The sequence below is a fragment of the Cetorhinus maximus genome, chromosome 34, assembly GCF_964194155.1.
Source record: "Cetorhinus maximus chromosome 34, sCetMax3.hap1.1, whole genome shotgun sequence".
Taxonomy (NCBI): Eukaryota; Metazoa; Chordata; class Chondrichthyes; order Lamniformes; family Cetorhinidae; genus Cetorhinus; species Cetorhinus maximus.
In genome coordinates this window covers 9719862-9739552 of record NC_135912.1, presented here as the reverse complement: position 1 = coordinate 9739552, position 19691 = coordinate 9719862, and the positions used below count along the sequence as shown (strand labels likewise).

General features: G+C 52.6%; 1 protein-coding gene across 4 annotated transcripts in view; it reads left to right on the top strand.

Annotated features, from left to right (window-relative positions):
• LOC144671765 (phospholipase D2-like) overlaps window positions 1-19691 on the top strand; it is a 93770-nt gene that overhangs the window by 17706 nt on the left and 56373 nt on the right. For 2 of the 4 annotated variants that reach the window (XM_078533785.1, XM_078533784.1), the window contains 2 exons: window positions 7396-7545; window positions 18995-19128. In XM_078533785.1, the coding sequence (XP_078389911.1) occupies window positions 7431-7545; window positions 18995-19128 (249 nt within the window). In that variant the 5' untranslated portion in view covers window positions 7396-7430. Of the gene's footprint in view, window positions 1-599; window positions 714-893; window positions 913-7395; window positions 7546-18994; window positions 19129-19691 lie in introns of those variants that run through there. The other 2 variants (XM_078533783.1, XM_078533786.1) reach the window with 2 other exon arrangements.

The window sequence follows — 19691 nt, the reverse complement described above, 5'->3', positions numbered from 1 at the left end:
CCTCTGACAGCGGGAATACCGGCCCGGATCCTGGGCTCACTCCAGGCCCACGGAGTTAGAAAACTTTACGAAACCGGCCTCCCCCCCCCCACCCTCTCTGCCCTCCCCCCACCCCAACTCCTGCCTCCACCTCCCCCCACCCCCCACTCCAGAATCCCCGCCCCCCCGACCCTGCCGAGTCCAGCAGCGATGCTGTACAGGGTGTGAGATGTGAGCCTGGCCCTCCTGCCTCTGTGAAATTTGAGACTGAAACCGAACCTGGGGGCATCTCCTCATTCCCCACGGTTACAGCCCTTAACCCTTCGTCAGCCGCGGGCCAGTTACCCAGCGGCCTCTAGCAGGCCCCCTGTTTGCTGTGATCTCTGCGTCTCCCACTTCACCCACCCCCCACCCCCCGGGTCAGGAACCACCCAGCACCTCCTGGGCACAGATCTGGCCGACTCTCCTCGATACTTGCCCCTCCCTCCCAGCCCCTTCTGGATTCCTTCCCCAAGTTTTCAAATGATCCAGTCCGCTTGCTGTCACGAGACGAGTCTTGTCTCTGGTGTTTAGCCCCATGACAGCGCCTGTCGGAGGAGTTTAGATGAAGAGAGGAAACAGGGGGCGGGTGACATGCTTCTGTTTGGGGGAAACAGCTTTTGCAATGTCTGAGATTTGGGATTTAACGACCCAGCGGCGTTTATCTGTTGGGAGGAAGAATTGGACAGGAGCTGGTGAGAGTTCCCTGCGTAGGTTAAAGCGATAGCAGCTGCCAGAGGGGCCGGCACTTGCCGATCACCTCCCTCGATGGCTGAGTGGTCAGCAGCTGCTTCCCTCCTCCACACACCGGCCGGGACAGTGACTCTGTGCCCAACGTTGAGCCTCGGGAAAGGAGGAGCTGGGCGGGGAGGGGGTGCCAGGGGTAGCAAGGAGGTGAGTCGCTTGTCCAGATCCCTGCAGCAGCGGGAAGACCCCCCCCACCCCCACCTCTCTCTCTGGCAGGAGGGTCAGAGGCCGAAACTCGCTGAGGACACGCGCCGTGTGTGGAGGGGGAGGGGAGGGGAGGGGGGGGCACTGAGTGTGGGGGAGGGGGAGGCACCTGGGTGCTGAATCCGGGCAGAAAGTGTTCAGAATCGGAGCGGGAATTCTCCAGAGTGGGAAGGTTTCCCCACGCGTGGAGAATGTCGGACAAGCCTGGCGAACGCAACGGAAATGCCCCTTGCCACACTCACCCCTCCCCCCCCACCCAGCCCACACTAACCTACCCCCCTCCCCCGCCCACCCTCACCCACCCCCCACCCAGCCCACACTAACCTACCCCCCTCCCCCGCCCACCCTCACCCACCCCCCACTCAACCCACACTAACCTACCCCCCTCCCCCGCCCAACCCCACCCACCCCCCACCCAGCCCACACTAACCTACCCCCTCCCCCGCCCACCCTCACCCACCCCCCACTCAACCCACACTAACCTACCCCCTCCCCCGCCCAACCCCACCCACCCCCCACCCAGCCCACACTAACCTACCCCCTCCCCCGCCCACCCTCACCCACCCCCCACTCAACCCACACTAACCTACCCCCCTCCCCCGCCCACCCTCACCCACCCCCCACCCAGCCCACACTAACCTACCCCCTCCCCCGCCCACCCTCACCCACCCCCCACCCAGCCCACACTAACCTACCCCCTCCCCCGCCCACCCTCACCCAGCCCACACTAACCTACCCCCCTCCCCCGCCCACCCTCACCCACCCCCCACTCAACCCACACTAACCTACCCCCTCCCCCGCCCACCCTCACCCACCTCCCACTCAACCCACACTAACCTACCCCCTCCCCCGCCCACCCTCACCCACCCCCACTCAACCCACACTAACCTACCCCCGCCCACCCTCACCCACCCCCACTCAACCCACACTAACCTACCCCTCCCCCGCCCACCCTCACCCACCTCCCACTCAACCCACACTAACCTACCCCCTCCCCGCCCACCCTCACCCACCTCCCACTCAACCCACACTAACCTACCCCCTCCCCGCCCACCCTCACCCACCCCCCACTCAACCCACACTAACCTACCCCCCTCCCCCGCCCATCCTCACCCACCCCCCACTCAACACACACTAACCTACCCCCTCCCTCACCCACCCCCCACTCAACCCACACTAATCTACCCCCTCCCCCGCACACCCTCACCGACCCCCCACTCAACCCACACTAACCTACCCCCTCCCCCGCCCACCCTCACTCAACCCACAATAACCTCTCCCCCTCCCCCGTCCACCCCCACCCAGCCCCCACTCAACCCACACTAACCTACCCCCCTCCCCCACACACCCTCACCCAACCCCCACTCAACCCACACTAACCTACCCCCCTCCCCTGCCCACCCTCACCCAACCCCCACTCAACCCACACTAACCTACCCCCCCTCCCCCGCCCACCCCCACTCAACCCACACTAACCTACCCCTCCCCCGCCCACCCTCACCCAACCCCCACTCAACCCACACTAACCTACCCCCTCCCCGCCCACCCTCATTCAACCCACAATAACCTCTCCCCCTCCCCCGCCCACCCCCACCCCGACCCCACTCAACCCACACTAACCTACCCCTCCCCCGCCCACCCCCACCCACCCCCCACTCAACTCACACTAACCTACCCCCTCCCCCGCCCACCCTCACCCACCCCCCAGCCAGCCCACACTAACCTACCCCCCACTCAACCCACAATAACCTCTCCCCCTCCCCCGCCCACCCCCACCCATCCCCCACTCAACCCACATTAACCTACCCCCCCTCCCCCGCCCACCCCCACTCAACCCACACTAACCTACCCCCCTTCCCTCACCCACCTCCACTCAACCCACACTAACCTACCCCCTCCCCCGCCCACCCCCACCCACCCCCCACTCAACCCACACTAACCTACCCCCTCCCCCGCCCACCCCCACCCACCCCCCACTCAACCCACACTAACCTACCCCCTCCCCCGCCCACCCCCACCCACCCCCCACTCAACCCACACTAACCTACCCCCTCCCCGCCCACCCCCACCCACCCCCCACTCAACCCACACTAACCTACCCCCTCCCCCGCCCACCCTCACCCACCCCCCACCCAGCCCACACTAACCTACCCCCCACTCAACCCACAATAACCTCTCCCCCTCCCACGCCCACCCCCACCCAGCCCCCACTCAACCCACACTAACGTACCCCCCTCCCTCACCCACCCCCACTCAACCCACACTAACCTACCCCCCTCCCCCGCCCACCCCCACTCAACCCACACTAACCTACCCCTCCCCCGCCCTCCATCACACACCCCCCACCCAGCCCACACTAACCTACCCCCTCCCCCGCCCACCCTCACCCACCCCCCACCCAGCCCACACTAACCTACCCCCTCCCCCGCCCTCCCCCACACACCCCCCACCCAGCCCACACTAACCTACCCCCTCCCCCGCCCACCCTCACCCACCCCCCCACCCAGCCCACACTAACCTACCCCCTCCCCCGCCCACCCTCACCCACCCCCCCACCCAGCCCACACTAACCTACCCCCTCCCCCACCCTCACCCACCCCCCACCCAGCCCACACTAACCTACCCCCTCCCCCGCCCTCCCCCACACACCCCCACCCAGCCCACACTAACCTACCTCCTCCCCGCCCACCCCCACTCAACCCACACTAACCTACCCCCTCCCCCACCCTCACCCACGCCCCCACCCAGCCCACACTAACCTACCCCCACCCCCGCCCACCCTCACCCACCCCCCACCCAGCCCACACTAACCTACCCCCTCCCCTTCCCACCCCCCACTCAACCCACACTAACCTACCCCTCCCGCGCCCCCCCTCACCCACCCCCCACTCAACCCACACTAACCTACCCCCTCCCCTGCCCACCCTCACCCACCCCCCACTCAACCCACACTAACCTACCCCCCCCACCCGCCCGCCTCCACCCAACCCAGAAGGTTTGTGGTTTCCCGGAAAAGGGATAAACCAGATTTTATTATTTGTTTTAAACAGACCAATTTCACCGAATTATAGACCCCTAAGGCATAAAAGGAGGCCATTCAGCCCATCGTGCCTGTGCCAGCTCTTTGAAAGGGCTGTCCAATTAGTCTTCATCCAGTTCCCTCTTGGAAAGCTGCTGCTGAATTGGATCCTGCCAGATTTGACCGGGGATTGGTTCCCCACCGTTTCCCCGGCTGCCTTTGGCCGATTGCAACTGGGTCCTTTTGCCGTTCCGGCCACTATTGCGGTATCGACACCGCGAGCTGGGTGACCTCAGCCTGAAACAACGTGCAGGTCTCGGCAAGAGGACGTCAGGGGACATGGTGACCACCACCACTGGCCTGTGGCCTCGCCCAGATGTGTATAACAGGGGGGGAGTGCAGAAGCCCATTGAAGAGCCAGGTCAGAGGGAGACTCGTTTGGTAAAGAAGAGCCTCCATTTCAGTCCAGTCGGGGAGCCTTGCTTTGCTTTGTATTTCAGTGTTATGGTCAGTGTGCTGACTGCCAATCTGCACTCACTCCTGTGCTGACTGCAGGCTCATTTACCGTGACATTTATTGTCATATTGAGGGACCTGGAGTTTGGGGAGCGACCCTCTGTTTACAGCCAGCCGCTGTTGAGTGGGTATCATGTCCTCGCCTCGGTGTCCAAGATTCTGGGACTGAGCCCCCCAGCCATCGTTTTGAGGCCATGTTCCAGGTCTGGCTGCCCCGGGGTAGTACGGAGGGGGGCGCTCAACTGCCCCGCTTTTCAGATGAGGCGCTAAACCGAGATCTCCCACTCTGGGCTGAACATCTTCAAAGTCCCGTGGGCGAGACTGTGAGGAGAGCGGCTTCTCTGTCAACCCTCAACCCTCAACCCTCATCCCTCAACCCTCAACCCTCAGCCCTCAACCCTCAGCCCTCAGCCCTCAACCCTCAACCCTCAGCCCTCAGCCCTCAATCCTCAACCCTCATCCCTCAACCCTCAACCCTCAGCCCTCAGCCCTCAACCCTCAGCCCTCAGCCCTCAGCCCTCAACCCTCAACCCTCAGCCCTCAGCCCTCAATCCTCAACCCTCAACCCTCAACCCTCAACCCTCAGCCCTCAATCCTCAACCCTCAACCCTCAACCCTCAACCCTCAGCCCTCAGCCCTCAACCCTCAGCCCTTAGCCCTCAGCCCTCAGCCCTCAATCCTCAACCCTCAACCCTCAACCCTCAGCCCTCAGCCCTCAGCCCTCAACCCTCAACCCTCAACCCTCAGCCCTCAACCCTCAGCCCTCAACCCTCAGCCCTCAACCCTCAACCCTCAATCCACAATCCTCAACCCTCAATCCACAATCCTCAACCCTCAACCCACAATCCTCAACCCTCAACCCGCATCGCCTAAAGATAACGATTACCTGGCCTCTACCGTGTTACAGTTTGTGGGATCTTGCTGTGCGCAAAGTGTCTACCGCGTTTCCGACATTACGACAGCGCCTACGCTTCAGAAAGCACCTCGTCGGCTGTGACGTGTTTTGGGACGTCCTGTGACCTTGAAGGGCGCTATACAAATGTAAATCTTTCTTGGATGCTAGACAATGGCGTTGGCTTTAGGAAGCGAATACAATTCAGTTTTGTGTCTCCCCTGGTGGCCGTGACAGCCCATGTTTCTCTGCCCAAGATGGTAAGAGTCGGTTTGAGGGGGGGTGGTGGGGGGGAGTGACCTGACAGAGGTCTTTAAAATTTACAAAGGGGGCGGGGTCTCTAAGGTAGGTAGAGAAGGTGTTTCCACTTGCTGGGCTTGGGGGGCGGGGAGGGGGAAGAGCCCATAGGAGAGCAGGTAGGGGTCAGGAATATCAGATGGTCACCAATAAATCCACTTTGGTGCACAGCGTAAACACCAGCTCCGAGCAAATGGGCCGAATGGCCTGTTTCCCCTGCTGTTCTGTGCAATTCTGTGGCCCGGCAATGTGAGCGTTCAATGAGAGCCACTGGTAACGCAACTTGGAAGAACAATTCTGGTCGTCTTTCCCAAAATCCTGGGATTATAGTGGCTCTTTGGATTTAAAACGCTGTAATCCCATTCAGGAGAGAGGATCTGGTGGGATTTGAGGGCCTGAACCCTGAGATCAGGGCAATATCTTGATTCACTGAGGTGTACGCATTCTTCTAAAGAATTTAGTTACTTGCTCGATCTGCCCAAATGGAACAGATTCCGATTTCCCAGGAGTCTGAGTGGTGGGTTTAAACCTCTCCTTCCAGACTGTCAGCTAGACTGAGTCTAATGTACCTTAGGAAATAGCAAAGAATTTAATCCCTCTGCTTGGTGCAGAATTTCAGGCAGGCTTGTTAAAATTTCTCTCAGTTTAATCCTATTCGCTAATCCGGTCGCGAAGCATCTCTTCTGAGCAGCTTCTCGGGGTTTGAAGACACTTGTAAACTGAACTCTCCAGCACCCCTCGGCCGATAGTTTAGGTGTCAGCTGTGGCTCCCACTCTCTGGCCTCTGAATCAGCGCGGTGTGGGTTCGAGTCCCATAAGACCCATAAGACATAGGAGCAGAAATTAGGCCAATCGGCCCATCGAGTCTGCTCTGCCATTCAATCATGGCTGATAAGTTTCTCAACCCCATTCTCCCGCCTTCTCCCCGTAACCTTTGATCCCCTTACCAGTCAAGAACCTATCTATCTCGGTCTTAAATACACTCAATGACCTGGCCTCCACAGCCTTCTGTGGCAATGAATTCCATAGATTCACCCACTCTCTGGCTAAAGAAGTTTCTCCTCATCTCTGTTCTAAAAGGTCTTCCCTTTACTCTGAGACTGTGCCCTCGGGTCCTAGTCTCTCCTACTAATGGAAACATCTTCCCCACGTCCACTCTATTCAGGCCTTTCAGTATCCTGTAAGTAGTCCCACCACAGAGCCCACATGATCCCGGCCAGTAGTCCCAGTGCCAGCGCTGAGGGGGTGCTACACTGTCGGAGGTGACATTAGACATTAAACCGAGGTGTTTCCCCTCTCCACCTTGTCTGCCCTCCCGGGTGGAGGGAAAAGATCCGACGGCCAGTAATTCAACTGAAGAGCCATTGGGAGGGAGGGTAAGCTCTTCCCCGGTATCCGGGGGCCCACATTCATCGCGCAGAAACAGCAGACGATCCGGCCATTGTCACGTCGCCGTTTGGTGGGATCTTGCTGTGCACGCGTTGGCTGTCAGGTTTCCGGCATTGCAGTTGTGACTCTGCTTCCAATGGCACTTCATTGGCTGCGAAACGGTTCTGGTGAATACGGAATGGGCGCTATAGAAATGCGGGGGCTTTCCTTTTAATCAGAAAACCTAAACTGCCCCAGTCGCCCTTTTTTGGAGCTGATGTGCCCTTCTTGTCCGGTCGCTAAGTGACGAGGCTGTCCTCTTTGTCTCTCTTTAGGTCCTTCCATGAGCTGCATGTACTAGGAGTCGAGAATGTCTCAAGAGCTCATGCCTGTTTTGCGCTTAGACCCTGAGCCACAGCTTGGTCTAGGTGACCTCCAAGTGTACGAGGACGAAATTGATCATTTCGAATGGGAGGAGAGCACAGGTAAGATGCCAAAATGCCTGTAGACACGTGGTGGTGGTGGTGTGTTTAACATCCCAACACCAACTTAAGGTGTGTAGTTAACACTGAAGGAGGCTATAAGAAAATCCAAGTGACCATTAACAAACTTGCAGAATGGGGGGTGCAATTGGCAAATGAATTCTCGAGTCCATGCTGGCTCTCTCTACACCAATCCTGTCAGCCCCATTCCCCCCGCTCTATCCCCGTGTCCCGGCAAGTTTATTTCCCTCAAGCGTCCATCCAATTTCCTTTTTGAATTCATTCATTCATTCACCACCCTCGTGGGCAGCGAGTTCCAGGTCATCACCACTCGCTGCGTTTATTCCCATCCCCACTCTATCTGTTTCCCAAAACCTTAAATCCATGTCCCCCAGTTGGTTTGGGTTGTTGCCTGTTTGCGTGCGGTGTTTTGTGGCTGGGTGAGGTTTCATTGACTGTCTAAGCGACTTGGAGATGGTCTGTATTTAGTTTATCTTGAAGCTATTTATTTACAGCTATTTATATCCAAGACCTCGTGGTGAGCACATTAGTCTCTGGACACAGACCGTTCGGCGTCTTGTTCCCTTGGGGTCACTCGGGCATCCGAATCTTATGTAATTATCCCATCATCATTAGCATCGTTGCCTAATTAACACGACCATTAACCCTTTACTCTACATCTCCAGCCAAAATCTAACCTCAAAAAATTATGAATCTATTTACATTACATTCCCGCCATCTGTTAGCCTCCTGTACTTTTGGCAGTTTCCCATTCAACTCCTACCTCACCTCCCTTCCTTGCCCCCATCCCTTTTTGCCAATGGCTCTTTTGGAGGGAGGGTAGGATGCATGTGTCCCCTTATCTTCTCCTTGGAAGGCAAACCCTTTGATGGAGCGGGGTGACAGCTGCTGGCTCCTGGACTGTGACTCTTACAATGACAAGGTAAGGGGGGAACTTCCCTACCACTGAGGGTAGGGATTTCACTTTCTGTAGGTAGTGGTGTAATTTCCATGCTAGCTCCAGCATGAGGCTGCTCTGCTGCAGACAGTGGGTTCTCCGAGTCAGCGGGACAAAGAAGGATTGTGCCATCACCAACAATGGAATAAGCTCCAGGACTGGGATCTATGGGAAGTTCCTGTGCAGTATTCTGGTCTGCATACTTACTTGAAAGTTCAACATTAGCTTTGGCCGTTGTTACTACAAGAGTGCCAGCAGTGATAGGAAAGATAGCTAGTGTCAGTACTTCAGATAGTTGCTCTATGGAAAACTCTTCCATCTAAGGCTGTGATCATTTCTTTAGGTGCGGCACCGCATTTATACCTTCTGGTACTACAATAGGTTCCCTTTCTTCTATTGCACCATTTCTAATGTGTAAATCCCCCTCTGTGACTTCGCAGTGCTGTGTGACTGGGTCTAATAGCTGGGCTTTTCAGCTCAGCCTTCTCTTTTAGGTGGTTAGGCTTCTCCCACTCTTGCTTAATTTCAATGCGTTCAACTTTAATGTTGGACTTAAAGTTTTCCTAAGGCACCCTTCAGCTGTAGAAGCTCTGTAGGTTGGGCCTCCGATTGTTTACTGAGAGGTAGCTGGAATGCTCCAAGGCTCACTGATGAGACCAAAGTGCGAGCTCTGACTTACTTTTCTACAAATTAATAAGCTTTGAACTTTCACTGTTGGTTCGATCCAACTTGGAGTTAAGGGTCTCATTCTCCCTGGCTGCTTACAATCATTGATGCACGTCACTGGTGGGATTAGAAGACAAATTCACCTCTTTATTAGCACCCTTCAACAAAAGGATGATTCTCCTCAAAAAGTAACGATGAAGACTTCACGATCATTGGCAGTGGAGTCAAAGGGAGTAGTGTCATCTGCCTCTGTGATGGCTTCATTCTCCCGAACTCCATCTCAAAAGAGCCAGCCAAGTCCGAGGAGCTCCTGTAGCAGGTAGTTACCGTCATGGCTGCTGCAATCCTGTTTCTGCCTCTTCCAGCCTGTCTGCAAAGAGCGAGTGAAAGACCCGCCATCTCCTCCTGTGGCCCAGTGGGACTGTGTTTCTTCATTCAAGGCTGGTTCGCTGAGTAATGAGTTGACTCCAATGTCTGCTGCAGTTTGGGGCTTTCCCCATTGGGAATTTGGCGATGCTATTTATTGGCGCCGCATCCGGAACATTTTAAAATAGGTGGAAGGGTTCTTCCCGCCTCTTTGGCGATCTTGGCTTTTCTGTGGGAGGGGTCTCCCCAACATAACTGGATCAACATCTCCCCGGAGTACATCACAATTCCACCTGCCTCGCAAACAGGCTTCTCGAACTCAAATCATCCTTGGTTTGCAAAAGTTCAATAGAGCCTCATCGAACACGCTGACGACAATGCAGCCGCAGATTAACTGGCATTTTAAAGTTCCATAGCCCCACCACGGGCCAGTCTGTACAAGCTGTTTATAAATGAATCGATGGATTCATCCGGCCTTTGGCTGAATCTCACCTGTTCAATGACTAGATTTTATTAGGGCTGAAGTAATTGTTGAAGGCCCTCAAAAGCTCCTCGTGGGATGTCAAGGTCTCCACAGTTCCTCGTCTCACCAGGACATCATCAGCCATGCTCCTAATAGTGTGCAATGGGGTATTGACCCAGTGTTTTTGTGCCTTCTCTTGTAAGCCTGAAGCTGTTTGGTACCTTTCAAACTGACAGCGCCAGATCTTCCTTTGCTGTCTTTGCTGCAGACTCTCGGTGTGTTGGAAGGACTTTGGAAGGGGATAGTAGCTGTTCAATTGCTGTAGACATCGCGAGTGGTTCACTCACTGTCCCCTACCAAGACACATCGTATTTTTATTCTTCTTCTTTGCAAAGTCGAGGTGTTCCTAGGTCTTCACCTGTGGATTACCAATCTGTGGCCTCAGTTATCTTCAACTGCGACCTCGAGAGCTGCCACCATGGGTTAGCTTGTGACCCTTTACTTGTCTTCTGGCTGGATGAGGTTTCGCATGCTCTATAAGTGACTTGGAGACAGTCAGTATTCAGTTTTTCTTGAAGCCATTTATTTGCAACTATTTACATCCAAGTACATTGTACTCTGAACGCAGGCTGTTCTGTCTTGCTCCCTTGGAGTATCTTGGTCATCTGACCCTGACCTCATGCTTACATCATCATCAACATCATTGTCTAATTAGCATAGCCATTAATCCGTCACTCTACAATAGTTGGTATAGCATCAGCCAATGGGAACAGCTTTTTTTTGTCTACCTCATCCACACCCATCATCATCTCGTACACCTCGATCAAATCTCCCCTCAACCTCCTTTGCTCCAAGGAGAACAACCCCAGCTTCCCCAACCCTAACCTTGGAGCTAAAATCCCTCATCCCTGGACCCATTCTGGTAAATCTCCTCCGCACCCTCTCAAGGACCCTCACATCCTCTTTAAAGTGTGGCGACCAGAACTGGACTCAATGCTCTAGTTGGGGCCTAACCAGAGCTTTATAAAGGTTCAGTAGAACTTCCTTGTCTTTGAACTTTGCTCCTCCGGTAATAAAGCTCAGGATCCTGAATGCTATTTTTTTGACAAGATTCTTATGTCGGAATGCTCAGTTCTAATGAAAGATCCAAACGTGAATCTATTTTTCTGTCTCACTTGATGTCTTCCGGGCTGTGCATTTCTTGCTGCTGTAAAGAGAGTTCAGGCTGGGGATTTCCTCGGTCTGTCAAGAGCATAGTGGGGCCGGCTGTTGACTGACATGGTTCCCCCTTAGCCCCCTAATTGCTTTTTACTGAGGACCACCCTAGTGAATTATGCAGGGTGGGTTGAAGCCTGGAATCACAGCTTTCCTATTCCTCTCTCGCTCATGTGCTTATCTTGTTAACCCCTTAAATGCATCGCTGTTACTCACATTCTCCCCACTCTCTGGGTAAAGGAGTTTCTTCTGAATCCCCCATTGGGTTTATTATTACACTGATGGCCCCAATTTCTGGTCTCCCCCCCACAAGTGGAAACATTTCTACGTCTACCCTATCGAAACCCTTTCAGAATTTTAAAGACCTCAATCAGGTCACCCCCTCAGCCTTCTCTCTTCTAGAGAAAAGAGACCCAGCCTGTCCAAGCATCCTTGATAGTTTTAACCTCTTCAGTTCTGCTATCATTTGGTTAGACTGTTTAAAATGGTGCATTGAAAGGAGTTGTTTGGGTTGAGGTGGTGGGTAGGGTTTGCCAGCTTGTGTGTGCCTGTGCGCTCTCAGCCTTGTTGCCCGTGTGCAGCCGGGGTGCGTGCATGTGTGCGCAGAGCCATTCCCTTGACAGGAGCCAATTACCCCCAAGGAGGGGAGGAGAATGAAGAATGACGTAAGAACATAAGAAAACAGATAGGAACAGGAGTAGACATTCGGCCCCTCAAGCCTGCTCCACCATTCAATAAGATCGTGGCTGATCATCTTGTGTTTCGAATTCCACATTCCCATCTAACCCCGATAACCTTTGATTCCTTTGCCTAACAAGAATCTATCTACCTCTGCCTTTAAAATATTCAATGACTCCTTCATCTTCTGAGGCAGAGAGTTCCAAAGTCGCACAACCCTCTGACTGAAAAAAATTTTCTCCTCATCTCTGTCCTAAAAGGGTGACCCCTAATTTTAAAACAGTGACCCCTAGTTCTGGACTCACTCCCAAGGGGAAACATCCTTTCCACGTCCACCTTGTCAAGGCCGTTCAGGATCTTGTATACTTCAATCAAATCACCCCTCACTCTTCTAAACTCCAGTGGAAACAAGCCCAGTCTGTCCAACCTTTCCTCATTAGACATCCCACTCATTCCAGGTATCAATCTAGTAATCCTCCCCTGAACTGCCTCCAATGCATTTACATCCTTCCTTAAATAAGGAGACTAAAACTGCACACACTGTTCGAGATGCAGTCTCACCAATGCCCTGTATAACTGAAGCATAACATCCTTACTTTTATGTTCAATCCCTCTCGTAATAAAGAATAGCATTCCATTAGCCTTCTCAATTACTTGCTGTACCTGCATTCTAACTTTTTGTGACTCATGTACTAGAACATCCAGATCCCTCTGCACCTCAGAATTATGCAGCTGTTCTCCATTTAAGTAATACTCTGCTTTTTTGTTCTTCCTGCCAAAGTGAACAACTTCACATTCTCCCACATTAAACTTCATTTGCCAGATCTTTGCCCACTCACTCAACCTACCTATATCCATCTGCAACCTCCTCATTTCCTCTTCACAACATACTTTCCTACCTATCTTTGTGTCACCACAAAGGGGAACATATGCAGGGCTATAGGGGGGAAAGAGCAAGGGGCAGTGAGACTAATTGGGTAGCTGTTTCAAAGAGCCAGTTCAGGCAGGATGGGCTGAATGGCCTCCTCCAGCGCAGTAGCAGTCGATGGTTGTCACTCAGAGGGCCAGGGTTGGAGGCCGGAGTGATGAAATGAAAGTTTCATGGCTGCATGGATCCACTGGGGGATGGTTTTAGACATTGCCAGCTCAAGGCCTGATGGGGCAGAAGCCTGCACCTCAGCCCCGACATGTTTCCGACCAGGTTCCACCACATAACTCCTCACCTCCCACCATCCCGACAATCAAACAGCTTTTCTTCCCACATTCCAGTACTTTTACGAAAGTTAACGGATTCAATGGAAGGAAATAATTATCTTTAATGCCTCCATGACCTTTTCCCCCTTGTCTTTGCTTGCTGTTTTCAGATTAATTTTTAATTCCTGGTTCGTGGGATTCTCTAATCCAGGCCGAGAGCCCCCTTTTGGGACATAAATGAAAGCAAAGAGTTCTAGAAAAACCCAGCCGGTCTGGCAGCACCTGCGGAGAGAGAAACAGTTAACGTTTCCAGTCTAATATGGCTCTTCTTCGGAATTGGCCACATTTTGGGGCTCCTAGCTTGTCTGTACCTGACCCGGAAGTGCTTAATGCCGGCAATGCTTGACCAGAATTGTGAGGCTATCACTGTCGGGAAAGGCTGAACAGACTTTGGGACTCTTCTCTTGAGAAGGGGAGGCTGAGGGGTGACCGAAGAGAAGTCTTTCGATTTAAGAACTGGTTCAATTGAATATTGCCGAAACAATATTTCCATGTCAACCCTGGGCAGTCAGATATTCCACCTCCCCCTGTATGTCGACGGAGAGACTCTGGAATGTGTTGAGCGCATCCCCATACCTTGGCAGCCACCTCTCTCAAAATTGATGAGGAGATCCAACACTGGATCGGCCACCCCAGCTCAACCTCCTACAACCTGTGGCGGCGAGGGTTTGACAGCAACGGCCTCTGCCGGTCAACAGAAGCCCGAATGTACAGAGCGGTTGTTGTCGCCGCGCTCCTGTACTGCAGCGAGACTCGACTGCGTCTCAGCGACACACAAGAGCGCTGGAGAGATTCAGTCAGCGACAACTCTGCCGCACCCTCCGGATTCAATGGGAAGAGCCTCGAACAAACACCAGGGTCCCCCTCGGAGCCATATCCACAAGAATTCGGGCAAAACTCCTGCAAAATTAGCTTGGGCGGACGGCTCACTGTGTCCGGATGGCTGAAAGCCAGGTTCTGTCTCCCCAGCTCTCACGTGGCCAATGTTCCAGGGGAGGATGAATAAAACGCTCCAGAGACGCTCTGAAACTCTCCTCGAAGCTCGGGAGAGGGGAGAGCCCAGAACCAAGGGGAGTGAGACCATCCAGCTTGTCTGAATGCCTTGCCTCTACTCTGGGCATCAATGGCGCACAACAACTGGAATCTTGCTCCACCAAACGTGGTGCACCTTCATTAAGAAACTGCACTTACTCACCACAATATCGATTGCCTCGCTTCCCTACGGAGTCCGTCTCGGTGGTCTTCCCTGCCATCTGTCTGTCTGCGACTTTAGCGTGACTGACCAGGTCACTCTCTAACCTCTGCAGCAGCGGTGTCTTTGATGCTCTTTATACTGTATTTGGCTCTGGCCTTGTGCCACATAAGGTCATGCCCTTTTATTTCGTCCTTTCAATTGATCTTCAGTTACGTTTACTGTCGTAGCCTTTTGTCCTGCGCTCCTCAGGACACACACCAATACGAGAGGAAAACAACAATTTATACTGCATGTGAAGAGAATGCTGATTGGTTGGCAGTTGGGCTCTGATTGGTAGAGGCGTCACTTTTTTTACAGCAATACTCAAATTCTGCACTACCAAACAACCATTCACATCACCGCCCTTTCTCAATACAGTCAGTGGGTTCACAGTTATCTCCTGTTTAGGCCTCGCTTTGAAGACCATGCTTGAGGAACCAGAGCCAGCTTGACACCGTGTTGCTATCTCTAACACTTACCAATCTCCAAAGCTGGGAGAATATTATTATTCCTCATGAGGGAAAGTCAGTTTCTTTTCCCTGGTACAAGCGCTTCTGCAGCTTAATTCATTTTGCACAACGAGCTAATTCCAGCATGACTCTGACTTGGCCGAATTAACCATCATACCCTGCTCCACCCCGACACAGCTCTTTAGATATCTTCAGCTTCGGATTGTTCTTTCACCTTAGTGTTCCATCTTAGCCCCTTGAGACAATCTCCGCACACAGGGCCGCACCACAGCCAGTTCACAGCCAATCATAGAAAAGAAATACGGCAATGGTTACATGGTTTTTTAAAAAAATGTACAAGGTAAATAATACATTTGCTTACAGGGGTGATGTCAGGGAGCATTTTTTCACGCACAGGGCAGTGAGAATCTGGAACTCTTTCCCCCACCCCAAAACAAAAAGGCTGTTGAGGCTGGGGGTCAACTGAAAACGTCAAAACAGAGATTGATAGATTTTTGTTGGGTAAGAAGATTAAAGATCAAGGCAGGTACATACAGTTAAACTCCAAATCAACCACCATCCAATTAAATGGTGAAATAGCGGGTGATAGAGGGTCACCTCTTCCTATGTTCTTAACCAAGTTAAGGATTCTTTTAAATCACCACTGAGAGGGGAGGGGGGGTGCATAAGAAAGTAGTCCTAGTATCCATGTACCATTTCATAAGCAGTTGCACATCAGATTTAACATTTTTTAACATCCACATTGCTGTGTACTGAGCCATTGGTAGATCAGTACACTTGCTCATGCCAATCTCAAGCCCCTTGTAATAGTATTAACATCCTGGGGGTTACCATTGACCAGAAACTGAACTGGACTAGGCATATAAATACTGCGGCTACAAGAGCAGGTCAGAGGCTGGGAATCCTGCAGCGAGTAACTCACCTCCTGACTCCCCAAAGCCTGTCCACCATCTACAAGGCACAAGTCAGGAGTGTGATGGAATACTCTTCACTTGCCTGGATGAGTGCAGCTCCAACAACACTCAAGAAGCTCGACACCATCCAGGACAAAGCAGCCCCACTTGATTGGCACCCCATCCACAAACACCCACTCCCTCCACCACCGACGCACAGTAGCAGCAGTGTGTGTACCTTCTACAAGATGCACTGCAGAAACTCACCAAGGCTCCTTCGACAGCACCTTCCAAACCCACGACCACTACCATCTAGAAGGACAAGGGCAGCAGACACATGGGAACACCCCCACCTGGAAGTTCCCCTCCAAGTCACTCACCATCCTGACTTGGAAATATATCGGCCGTTCCTTCACTGTCGCTGGGTCAAAATCCTGGAACTCCCTCCCTAACAGCACTGTGGGTGTACCTACACCACATGTAGGTGCAGCAGTTTAAGGAGGCAGCTCACCCCCACCTTCTCAAGGGGCAATTAGGGATGGGCAATAAATGCTGGCCCAGCCAGCGATACCCACATCACATGAATGAATATATTTTTTTAAATTTCAGTGTTCATGTTGAAATCCCTCCGTGTCCTTGCCTCTCCCTATCTCTGTGACCTCCTCCAGCCCCGCAACCATAGCCTGGTTACAACACAGAGGGAGGCTATTCAGCCCATTGTGTCTGCGCAGACCTCTCAAAGAGCAACTCAGCTAGCCTCACTCATCCAGTCTTTTTCCCTTAGCCCTGCAAATTATCCTCTGCAGATCATAATCCAATTCCTGTTTGAAAACCACCATTGACCCTGTCTCCGCCACACTCTCAGACAGTGCATTCCAGATCCTAACCACTCGATTGACCCTGTCTCCCCCACACTCTCAGACAGTGCATTCCAGATCCTAATCACTCGATTGACCCTGTCTCCACCACACTCTCAGACAGTGCGTTCCAGACCCTAACCACTCGATTGACCCTGTCTCCACCACACTCTCAGACAGTGCATTCCAGATCCTAACCACTCGATTGACCATGTCTCCACCACACTCTCAGACAGTGCATTCCAGACCCTAACCACTCGATTGACCCTGTCTCTACCACAGTCTCAGACAGTGCATTCCAGATCCTAACCACTCGATTGACCCTGTCTCCACCACACTCTCAGGCAGTGAATTCCAGATCCTAACCACTCGATTGACCCTGTCTCTACCACGCACTTAGGTCGCCATTGGTTCTTCTGCCACTCACCTTAAATCAATCACCTTAAATCTGTGTCCCTCTCGTTCTCGATCCTTCCACCAATGGGAACAGTTTCTCCTTATCTTCTCTGCCCAGTTCCTTCATGACTTTTGACTATCTCTACTGCACCACCTCTCAACCTTTAAGAACAAGGCCTACTTCTCCAATCTATCCAGGAAACTGAGGTTCCTCATCCCTGGAACCATTCTCGTGAATCGTTACTGCACTTTCTCTAAAGCCTTCACATCCTTCCTAAAGTGCGGTGCCTGGAACTGGACACAATCCTCCAGTTTAGGTTGAACCAGGGTTTGATACAGGGCCAGAATTTTCACATCGGTGTGTGGCGTTGGGCCCCGCTCGCCCAGGCGTGAAATGACGCACGGTGACATCGGGGGTGCTTCCCAACGTCACCTCATGTCATTCAGACCTTTCGTTGGGTGAGGGAGTGCCGGAGGCAGCTGTGCACCTGCCGAACTGTCAAAGGTTTGTTAAGGCAAATCGAAAACCAATTATCGCAATTATCAGCGCTGCCCGTCCAACCTTAAGGTTGGCGATTTTCAGAAAATCTCACCCACGGGCGGGATGAGGTTTCCTGAAGGTTTTATTAAACATATAAATATATTTTTCACATTTTCATAAACATGTCCCAGTTCACATGAGGGGATGTGTCTAAATAATTTTTACCTTTCTTTATTGAAGTGTTTCAATGTGAACCTAATCTCCCTGAGGCAGCTCCGTACCACAGGGAGATTTCTGTGCTCTTCCGCGCTCTGACTCTTCCTCTTTTCTCCCTCCACCCCCTCCCGCACCCCATCCCCCACACCCTCCCCCCTAACCTGCACAGATAGCGCTGAGCGCTACAGACCTTGTGTCACCCTGGGCGTGCCTTAATTGGCCCACCTACGTAAAATGGCGGCGGGGAGCTGATCGCAGGCGGTGTTCGGCTCTCTGCACGCTCCAGCCCAGCCCGCCCGACAGGGAGAAAATTCACCCCCCCGGGTCGAAGATAACCTCCTCGCTCCTGTACTCTTTACCTCTATATTATGAAGACGGAGATCCCATAAGCTTTATTAACTACGCTCTCCACCTGTCCTGCCACCTTCATTGACTTGTGCGCACATACCCCCATGTCCCCCTACTTCTGTACCCCCTTTACAATAACCTCTTTTATCTTACATTGCTTCTCCTCGTTCTTCCTACCAGGATGTATCTCTTCACACTCCTCTGCACTGAGTTTTGTGGACCATGTGTTCGTCCATTGCACCAGCCTGTCTACGTCCTCCTTGAAGGCTATCGCTATCCTCCTCACTCTTCTCAACACTTTCAAAATTTGTGCCATCTCCAGATGTTGAAATTGTGCCCTTTACACCCACGTTTAGGTCAATAACTTGGATCGAGGAAAGCATTTGTCCTTATACCAATCCCTGGGAAACCCCAATGCGAACATCCCTCCAGTCTGAAAAATGAACATTCACCATTTCTGTTCCCTGCCACTTCGCCAAGTTCTATTATTACATTAATTCCACGAGTTTCAACATTGCTGGCAAGCTGGTTGTGTGGCACTTTATCAAAGGCCTTTTGGAAGTTCATGTATACCACATCAACCACATTACCCTCATCAGCCCTTTTCTGATACCTCATCAAAGGACTCCAGCATGATCCTCCCCGATCTCTGCGCTCCTCCAACCATATTCTATCAGGCGTCCTTGCTTTCCTTCGCTGCAGCATTGGCGGCCGTGCCTTCAGCTGCCTGGGGCCCGAAGCTCTGGAATTCCCTCCCTAAACCTCTCCTCGTCTCCCTCTCCTCCTTCAAGAGGCTCCTTAAAAGATCACTCTGACCAAACTTTTGGTCACCTGTCCCTAATATCTCCTTAGGTGGCTCAATGTCACATTCTGTTCGATAATGCTCCTTGGGATGTTTATTCTATGTTATGGGTGCTATATAAATGCAAGTTGTTATTTTTGTTAATGTACTTTCAGAGGAGCTCCGCAGCCCCTATCTACTTGTCTATAACATCAAACCGTTCAAAGAGCAGAAACGACAAGTGTTTCTGAAGGGGGTGCCCGTGACGGTTCATATTGAAGGCACTGAGCGTCACCTTCGGGGGTTTAAGGTAGGAGCTTTCAACGCCTCACAAATGCATTCCGTCCAACTATTAAGAGTGATGTATGGGGAGCTGAATACTTGAATACAGATGAAGGCCCAAAACCTGTGCTGAAAGGTGTTGTATTATGTCCCTCAGCGATTGCAGCATGACATCACTAGAAAGGAAGTGTGTCATGACATCCTGTTTTAGTTTCACATATGCTTTGAACAGAACGTGCACGCACACGCATGTGCACACACGCACACACCCACACGCACGTGCACACACACGCGCACACACACACGCACACACACACACACAGACACACACACAGGCACACACACATACACACACACAGACACACACACACATACACACACAGACACACACACACATACACACACACACATACACACACACACATACACACACACACATACACACACACAGACACACACACACACACACACATACACACACACACACACACATACATACACACACACACACACACACACACACACACACGGCTCTGATGTCTTCAAGCTTTTCATTCACATATACATGTTCTCATGTGCATACTTTAAATA